The sequence below is a fragment of the Bidens hawaiensis genome, unplaced genomic scaffold (genome assembly GCF_021521415.1).
Source record: "Bidens hawaiensis isolate Kalapana, Puna unplaced genomic scaffold, B.hawaiensis_p1.1 tig00004817_1, whole genome shotgun sequence".
Taxonomy (NCBI): domain Eukaryota; kingdom Viridiplantae; phylum Streptophyta; class Magnoliopsida; order Asterales; family Asteraceae; genus Bidens; species Bidens hawaiensis.
The window spans coordinates 1,443,107-1,453,130 of NW_027491300.1; the positions used below are offsets into that span (position 1 = coordinate 1,443,107).

Genomic DNA, 10,024 nt, shown 5'->3' on the forward strand with positions numbered 1-10,024 from the left:
GTGCGTGTGTAAGATTTGTCTGATGAGCAGTTGAGATTATTTGTGATTAAACGCTTTGATGGGATTCAGTACTTTAAGAGGATGTTGAGATCTCTGAATACCTTGCCTGAGTGTGAGGTGAAGGATTTGGCTAAATTGGGGTTGATTAATAGAAGTGATGATAATATGGCCAGAATAATTGGGAAGATTGTGTGGAAAGAAAGTGTGAAAGAGAAGAAGTTTGAATTGTTAAAGCCGCAGAAAGGGAAGCTGGTTGAAGATAAGGAAAGAGGAATGCGAGCTGATGGTAAAACTTGGATGGTAATGAAATATAAACCGGTTCGGTGTTTAAAAGAAGTACCGATGAAGATAATGCCTAAGGATGTCTTAAAGAATCTCAAGTGGTGGTACGTTGATAGTCAAACAGCTGAAGCGGTTATGGAAGATGAAGACGAACAAGAGATTCTGAGAGTGTATGATCCCATGCACTTGGTAAATTTGTCTTAAGCTGACTTGCAGGTGCTAAACAATAAGAAAATATTCTATATTCCTGCATGGAAAGATGAAGCCAAGAAGTACCAGAGAGTGGTCTCTGTGTGTGTCAGACAGGGCGTTCATGCTTGAAGACGGCTGACACGAGATTTTTGGGATTACTAGACACGAGAATGAAGATAGAGATATGAAGCTACTGCCAAGGGGGAGTCTGTTGGTGCATAATGTCAGTAGTTCAGTATCTAGTGTTTTGTATGTGTCTGTAATCGTGTTAGATTGGTTGTTTTGGTTTTAGATATGGTGTCACACAAGTTCGCCTGATGTAAGCGAACTTGTAGCCAAGCGAAGTTAAGACAACTTCGCCTAGTCTGTTAGGCGAAGTTGTCGAGGCCTATATATGCCTAACTTTGGCTTGTTTAAAAAAGAGAGTTTTTTTGGAAGTCAGAACGTTTTTTTGTGATTTGAGATCACGTGTTGAAGTGTTGCAATACAACGTGTTTATTAGTATTGTAACGTGTGTTTGTGTATCGTGTCAACGTATTATATATCTTACACTCGTATCGTATTACGTGGGGATTCCGCACCATCATGTTACGAGATACTCCTGTGTAGATCCGGCTGGGAACCTTCATACACTTGTGAGAAGCTTGCTTCTACACGTCTCGAGATTTTGCAGGTTCGGTTGTCAGTTTTGGTAACTGGTTGAGACGAGAGTGTACAAGTGTTTACGAGAGTTCGCGAGCCGACTGGTCCATTTCATTGTCATTGATATCAAGTGATTTCAGTTTCATAATCTATTTTTGTTTTTAGTAGTTTAAATGTTAAAAGTCATTTGAGCCCCGAGTTTTAAATTATTATAAAAAAAATCATTTTCAACCCCGTCCCTAAAATGTTCATTAATTGTTTAAATATTATAACATTGAGGAAAATGTAAAACTCAAGTGTGGGGATGAGAGAAATTTGAAAAATTGTAGCCCGATAGTACCTCGAAGTGTGTTTGGAAACCAATTTGTTAACTGTTAATTATTGTCATTAATGCCAAATTATAGGTTTCTGGTCATGGTTGGTTTTCCAGCTTCTCGATAGTCTTACTCACAAATGTTTCATACGATAAGTTGAAGATGGGGTCGTTTAGGCGGGTATAATGAGTCATGGGGACAGGTACACATGTTTATTTCGGTAACCTAATTCCTCCGGTGCGTGTGTAAGATTTGTCTTATATATAATACATATATAATATGTAGTATACACACATGTCATTTGGGTGCCATTATCGATAGTAACCAGTATGCCATAATATCTAGAACTTGGTTGTCTCATGCATTTCGAGATCTAGCTTGGCATGAATGTAGAAGTGATAGAGGCAATTAGGTTAAGCCTCGTATGAATGAGTGAGAGTGTGGGTATTGGGTGTTGGGCCTCATACGTTATATATATGAGCGTGGATAATGTGAGGGGTGGGGGTTGGTTCCCTTAGAAAACATTGTTAGACCTATTTTTTTCATTTAATCAAACCCCGTCGTTATTTTAAGAGATGATCCGGCTTAATTGTTTTTGTAATAAGCCAGATCAGATCGTTTTTGAGCTACTTGAAAAATTCCCTTCCATACCCTTACACTTGGCCCCGATACAACCCTTTTAATCCCTCTTGATTTGCATTCGTATCAAAGCATTTATATGGGTGGAGATTTGACTTGCTTCCAAGCTTATTACTTTGCGTTCATACTTGGTTTTGAGGGCAGAGAGATACTAGCACATCTTTTGCTAGTCCAGATATTAAACCGAGATGAGAGATATTATATTATGAGGGGTATGAGCATGTGTGCCTTAACCGGAAACAAAGTACACTCGTCTGAGCGACTCTATTGTTTTTATTATATCATTTAACCTTATTTGTGGGATGTCAATCTAGAAAGTGTCAGTCTTGAAAACTGGGTATGACCTTAAACCTTACTAGTATTAATGGTGATAATTTACATACCTTTGATGGAGTTTGATGTTTGCTTTAGAGTTTGCTTGAGGGCAAACAAAAGATAAGTGTGGGGATGTGATGGTTGGTTAATTTTTATGTGTTTTAGATCGTTTATTTACTAGTTTTAATCGTTTATTGTAGGACATTCGATACTTCATACGTGTCTGCTATATTTCAGGTCATATACGTTAAATCAACTAATTTGGACCTGTTGAGGCACGAGATGAAGACCTGGGACGTCCAGCACGCAAAACGAGAAAAGGCAACAGAAGTTTGCTAGTGACAAGACCTATCGCGATACGCGATGGGCATGCCTGAAGACCCATCGCGTATCGCGATGGGTAGTTAATGAAGGTTGATGTCACACCCCGACCAAAGGCGGCGGAACATGGGGAGGTGTAATGATTGCCCATAAGCGCATGACACTATTTAAAGCGACAATATTTAACAAACTCATTTCATTTCACAACATCGAACATGTCACATAACCGAATATTCATAAGTCAAGTACAACAAAATATAGCAAAATATAGCAAATCAAATATTGTTCATTTTTGCTAATATCCTAATGGTATTTGTGACGTTTTCTTCACCGAACTCCATAATCAACCTAGATGCAAACCTGTAACATTTCATAAAATAAAGTTTGTCAACACAAAGGTTGGTGAGCAATTCATAAGTTTGAACAATAGATATATAGTATGAAAAGCCACAAAACTAGTATACGAAACCATAAATAATAGCTAAAAACTTGGATAAAATAGTTATCGCTAACAAGTTAGCGACACCCAACTATAAGGGGTTGCCAAATAGTTAAGGATTTTATAGTTATCGTTAATTGCATTATGTTAACGACACCTTGCCATGAGGGGTTGCCAAATGGTTTAGGATTTATAGGTCCACCATCCAAAAGCGATAAACACATAGGCAAATAAGCATAGAACACCAAATCGAGCGATTATTCAAGTAAAGTATACAACAACGTTTGTGGTTTAAGACCCAAGTATAAAACAAGATGAAATGTCACCTCCAAAATAAAATATAGAAAACGGGGTATGAAGTTACTCACGTTCAAGTAATAAACTTGAAAGATTGATTATTTGAAGATTTGCCAGAAAAACGAGTTAACGTATGAAGCCTAAAATAAAAGAAGTCTTGGATTTAGAAAGGTTGCCTTGAAGATCTTTAAATAAAATAATTGATGCAAAAAGTAAACAATTTAAAGTTGAAGGTTTAAAATGTAACTATTTAAGAATTTATAATAATAACCCACTAAAAATGTAAGTTTGCTCGAAACCGGGTTAAAGTATCTAACCTTAATATTTACTTAACCCAAGTTAATTAATAAGGTGAGAAAAATGCTAAATGCAAGTTCCATTGGGACAAAGATACTAAAACAGGCTTTTAACGAGTGTTCGGGTTGTCGGTTCGGGTCTTGACAAATGGTCAAACCCAAAGTCAACTTTCCAAAATATTAATTATTATGAGATAACTCATTAAAACATAATAACACTTAACCAAGAATGTAGATCTTTAGAACTAAGAACGCACGTTAAGAGAGTGTTCGGTTTTGTCGGTCCAAACTATGTTATGAGATCAAGTTGGATCCAACAATTCCAAGTACTTAAGAAAATAATTAAAATCAGTTTGTAAACTATTTTTGAAAAAATATACAAGTCTTGATAGTTCTTGTATAAAAATGTACAAATGAAAACATTTAAGTTCTACAAATAAAAGGTCAACAACAAGTCTTTTTAACAAAAGTTCGGTTTGGTTCGGTTTACATCTCACAATGAGTTCATAGATGGTCTCGACATACCCAAGACTTGTAAATGTGACTAACAAACTAAAATGAGCAGAAGTTAGGCATAAATGATATGTATAAATAAGTTATGTGTGTGTATATAGATATCAAGAACACGAAGTCCTTCATGAAGCCTTGCCTTATGACGTTCGAAACTTAACCAACCGGAGTCGGTGAAGTAACTAACAAAGGAAACAAGGGGTGTGTATTGTATATATGTTTATTCAAGAGTTAGTAATGTTAGATGAACAAGTTAGAATTAAAGATAAAACTCAGTTTGACTTTTAGAAGTCAAACCTTCAAGAACACAATGAAAATAATCTTAAGATCTTTGAATTTGAGAGAGAATTTGGAGTTGTAGCAGAGATTAATGGATGGAAGGGTGGTGTATATATAGGGTAAGTTGAAATGGTCAAGCATAAAGGGTCTTGCATGAAAATGGGGTGTTTTGGTCACATGTGTGCATAAAACAAAGCAAAAACGAGTTGCTGTGCAGGTGTGCCTTCGCGCCCCGTGACCGGAATAGGGGTCCCTGTCGCGCCCCATGACGGGGTTATTTTCCAGATTTTCAATATTTTCAAAAATGGCAGTTTTGGCCCCCGAAGTTCGTTTTAAGTGATTTTTAAGCGTTTTAAAGACCGAAATGAATGTTTTCAAGACCCAACAAGTGTAAAACAATATTGTAACATAAAATCCATCATTTTTATTATATCAAAGGTTTCGGTTTATAAGACGGGTCGGTTTACATCAATATAGTTTACAAAATAAATACGAATCGAGACCCGAAATTGACGAATGTCACAGTTGACTTATGGTCCATCGCGATACGCGATGGACCAGTGAAGACCCCATCGCGTATCGCCATGGGGGATGCAGACGGGAAAGTTAGGGTTTATTATCAATTTCATCTTATGAAGACCCTATCTTCACACACTTCGAGGCAGGCGATTTTCAGAGCTCAAGAAGGCCGATTCCACCATACTGGATCATACCGAGACCACTTACATGCTCTATTTCATCCACATTGAAGATTCCACGATGCCGATACGCGGCTAAACTCTTAGAATCTCACCCGAGAATGTAAAGTTTGTAACGATTTCAGTTTTCTCATGTAACTAAGAACGTTTATGTATAATTGTTTTTGGTTAATATATGATTATTGATGTTTAGTATTTATGTGTGTTCAATCGGTTTAGGTTTACGTTGATCTGAACGATTAGTTACCAGTTGATATAATAATTGATCATAGAGTTGTTTGATTAGGTTGAATACGATAAAGCATATAATTGCCCTTAACTGAGTCACACTAGCAGAGACTGTTTGATAACTAGTGTCGTGTGTAAAACAATTATTGATGCCTAAGGTTTGGTCTAGTTGATCAGTCTATAGTTAACCGTTCATGATTAATCTGTTAGGTTGCACGAGATTACTGTAAGTTGCTTACTTGAAGTCTCGGGTGTGATTTACTTTTATTACTTGATTGAAACTTGATTGCTTGTTAATTTGCTTAATTCTAAACTAAAACTATTTGCTTGTGTGATCAGCACTAAAACTTGCTACTTCATAATATTGAAATTGTTTACACGATTTGCACTGACCACATACTCTTGGTGGATACGATACCTTACTTATCCTAGCTATTTAGGTTAATTTGGATTTTGCATGACTCAAACGACGGTCACCAGTCACCGACCTTTATTAGAGGTATTCTTTAACCCATCGGCTCCGTGGTTGCCTTTTGGAAAACAAGTAAAATTAGACCCTCACTCCTCAAATTTCCCCAAGTTCTACTCGCAAATCCCTTACTCTCTTCCCCTTGTAAGATGTGGCCAAGCTTCCCTTCATTTCTGTTTTCGTTTGGCAATATTTTGTTTTCTTTATTTTATTTGTTCAATTAATTCCAGTCATCTCTCGATCGATCTCTTGAATGTTTATGATTTTTATCTTTTTAAGGAATCCTGAATTGTTGGGATGCAATTATCTTTGATTATGTGAAGTTGTTGATAGTTGACTCCATATCAGAAGGTTTGACTGACTTTAGGGAGAAACACTTAGGCGTAATTGTTGGGGTAGACATAAACGTTAGCGTCAATTGTATTGCGATGTTAGCTTACTTGTGTTTGATGGCTGTGAAAAAGATAAACAACTTTCATCTATGTTTTTCAAGTTCATGTTATTAAATCTGATGGTGGTGAAGATCGATGATGGCGGTGGTGGTCAATGGGTGGCAATGGAGGTGGTTAGAGTTAATGATGAAGAATAGAATGAGGTGGCTATGTGGGACCCACATATGACAATACGTAAGCATGTGGGCTCAATTAAATAACGTCTACGTCAACATGCACACTAATTAGTTGAGAGTGGTATTGACCAAAGGGTGACAGTTGGGAATTCTAAATTCGAATAAGCCTTAAAAAACGACAATGTTTGGCAAACTAACTCACGTAGAGACGCAAACAAGTTGAGCTCGACTAAGCTCATTTTACTTATGGGAGCTATAGCTTAGATCCTGAGTCGTTTTTTAAGCTCGAGTCGGCTCATTTTATTTATTATTTATTCATTGATATACACTTTTAACTATTTTTGTATATTTTGAGAACAATTTTAAGCGAGCTAAAGCTCGATTCAAAATTTCCTACAATGTAAATAAATACATTTAAGTTCAAAAGAGTTAATTTAAAAACTTAAAAGTAGAAGGCTCGGGCACGACTCGTGTCGAGATTTTTTATCTATCCCATCTTGAGTAGCTCACGATTTAGCTTATTTGGTTTAGTTTATTTACAAAAAGTCAATTCTACCCCTTGAATAAAACTAGGGTTTCGTTCACCCTTTCGTACCCCATATAAATAGCATCCACCTCTTTGATTTTCAAACCCTCACCGTCTGTAATCCATTGCGGCTACGATCTGTATATCATGGGGCACTCAAACATCTGGAACTCTCACCCCAAGACCTACGGTCCTGGCTCACGCACCTGGTAATCTCCAATCCCTCTTTCTTCATACAAGATACAATTGTTTGTGTTTTTCAATTAGACTTTATTATTATTATTATCTCAAAAGATTCTTATATGGTTTTGTATTTAGTGTGTGGTTTTGCGTGTGATCCCGAACTGAATGTATAGGCTTTCATTGTTTTGTTATTGTAAGAATTAAATTAATATGGAGCTCAAATGTTTTAGCATAAGTGTATAATAACAAATTGATTTAAGCCCAAGTTCATTATTTTCGGATGGCAAAATCAAAATCGAACTGAACCCAAATTGAAAACTGGAAAACCGAAACCGAGCAGCTCTCAAAATGTCAAAAACTCAAGTTTTGTTTTTGGTTCGGTTAACCTAAATCCGTGCACACCCCTGAGCAATGCATTGCTAAGTTGTTTACAAATTAAATTTACAGATTATGGGGTTATTGCATTACTATTTAGGACCTGTTAGACCCGTTTACAAAGATTATATGTGATTTGCAGCCGTGTGTGTGGGAATTCACATGGATTGATCAGGAAGTATGGGCTTATGTGCTGCAGACAGTGCTTCCACAGCAATGCTAAGGAAATTGGTTTCATCAAGGTAACCTGGTGAAGTTGTAATAATATGTTATTTGTTTTTATATTATGAAGTTGATGATGAGTTTCGACATTGACTTTGTCTGGATGTTTGCAGTATCGTTAAGGTGCTGTGAAGAAGCTGAGGATGATGATGATGATGAGGAATGATGATGATGGTGATTTGGTAAGATATAATTATGTAATGGATTGATATATGGGTTATAGTTTATGTTTTTATTTCAAAGTATGTTTATGACTTGTTAATTGGTGAACGTTTATCTTTATGGGATTTTGAGTTGATTTTGGTTGCGAATTTTCACATGAAAACTATGAAATTTTAAAGTTATGAATGGGCTTGTTGTTTCACTTATACTCTTGATGCCTTCAAGATTAAAACGTCTTAGATTAATTGAAGTTTAGGTGAATGTACTTGAATGTACCAATTTCACTTTTGGATAGTAGACTTAGAGCATTCTCATCCCATTCTCCATCCCTATTTTTTTAATTACACTAAAAACACTACATTTCTCTCTTCTATTCAATTAAATAATATTTTTTATACCTTTATCATTACAGTTTTCTCCCTCCTCTGCTCACAACCAATCCAACAAATATTAAAAAATAAATAGAGGCAAACAATTTTCTCCAAATGTTTCCCTAAATTTACAAAAAATCACTACATTTCTCTCTCCACCCTATAATTTACACTCACAATCACTCACAACCCCCACCCTATAATTTGCAAACTCCCCATACATAATAGGGGATGGGATGTGAATGCTCTTAGTTGTTTTGATACAGTACTTATCAATTGTTTGATAGGAGGCTAGAGTGCAATGTGTGCTCTTTAATTGTGTTCAAACGGGGTGTTCATGAATTGGTTTTGAAACAACGAAACATAGTCAATTTTCTAAAGCTTGTTCTTTCGAATGGTTTTGGAATATTCAAATCCGTATTGGATGTTTGGTTTAAAGACTATAAGTTGAAGTTAATTTGAAAAATCCTTATGTATTTTATGTTGAACTTCTTTATTTTAGTCTCATTTTATGTTTTTATTTTTTGTTTATAAAGAACTGAAACTGTTACCAGTAGTTCAGTTTTAAGTATTTTTAGAAGAGAGGATGAGGTAAAGGAATTAGAACCTGTTACCTTGGCTCCAACTTATTGGCCGCAACCTTTATGCTTGGCCACCCACAGCGGTCGCTTTGTTGCCACCAGAGTGGTCACACGATAAGTGATTGGTATTTTTATATACTTTGGTTGAATTGTTCGTTTCGGAAGGATTTCGATTTCTCTACGAATTTGAGTTAATTCCAATTTACTTTCTTAACAAAACATATTGAGATTTTTTTGAACCCAACACATTTAAAATGTAATGTAGTTTCTGATTTTATTGAATTCAGTAACTAAATTCTTCCTAAGGGTGTATGTGAGTGAGACTTGAAAATTTCCTGAGTTGTAGAGATATGCGCATGCATGTAAAATCTTGTTTGGGCGCTGATTAATAGTTGGTACCTTGTAAAATCTTGTTTCTCCACTGACTTGTTGGTTAATCACTATTTGTTCACAATTGGTAAAAATATAAGTTTATATATATTTTGTATATATTATTATAATATGTTAATGTAGTGCTAGCTTACCAATTACAGGTCCTTGGTATAATGCATGCAAGGTATACATTAACAGCAAGGTATACTTGTTACTCCGCGATTTTAATTATGTAAAAAGAGTTAAATGTGCGACAAGAACAAGCAATAGAAAGCGGACACCAATGAAAATTTGTTTTAGTTAGAGAAAAAAGCAACCTTATTGGGGAAGCTCTATTAATCCCATACATTGAAACCAAGTTGAGTGTCTATTGTTAGTAACAATTTGATATTGTTTAGTTTTAATTTTTATAGTTTAGATATGGGTTGACAAAAACCATAACTAACGGGTTGATAAATGATTTAATCTAAAAAATCAAAACTAGATCCCGGATACCGTATTTGGTTCCTAGTCCCACCTGAATTTTTTTAGTTAGGGTTAGTAAAGATGATAGATAATAGATGGTAGTGAACAGGAGAATGATGTGGATGACGAAGGTTACGAAGTGTGATGTGTGATCAATAACGAGATTGTGCTCCACGATTAAGAATGACTGACGTTGGTGATGATTGGTTATTGTGTTGTATGACTAAAAACTACACAAATTATGGAAATTAAAATGCTCAATTAAAATGTTCATAGTT

General features: G+C 35.6%; 1 protein-coding gene across 1 annotated transcript; it reads left to right on the plus strand.

Annotated features, from left to right (window-relative positions):
- The first annotated feature begins 7,099 nt into the window (after positions 1–7,099).
- LOC143628121 (small ribosomal subunit protein uS14z/uS14y/uS14x) lies at positions 7,100–8,157 on the plus strand. The gene is made up of 3 exons (XM_077097787.1): positions 7,100–7,224; positions 7,716–7,815; positions 7,909–8,157. The coding sequence occupies exons 1-3, from the start codon at positions 7,163–7,165 to the stop codon at positions 7,915–7,917; spliced, it is 171 nt and encodes a 56-aa protein (XP_076953902.1). The 5' UTR covers positions 7,100–7,162; the 3' UTR covers positions 7,918–8,157.
- Positions 8,158–10,024: the final 1,867 nt, after the last annotated feature.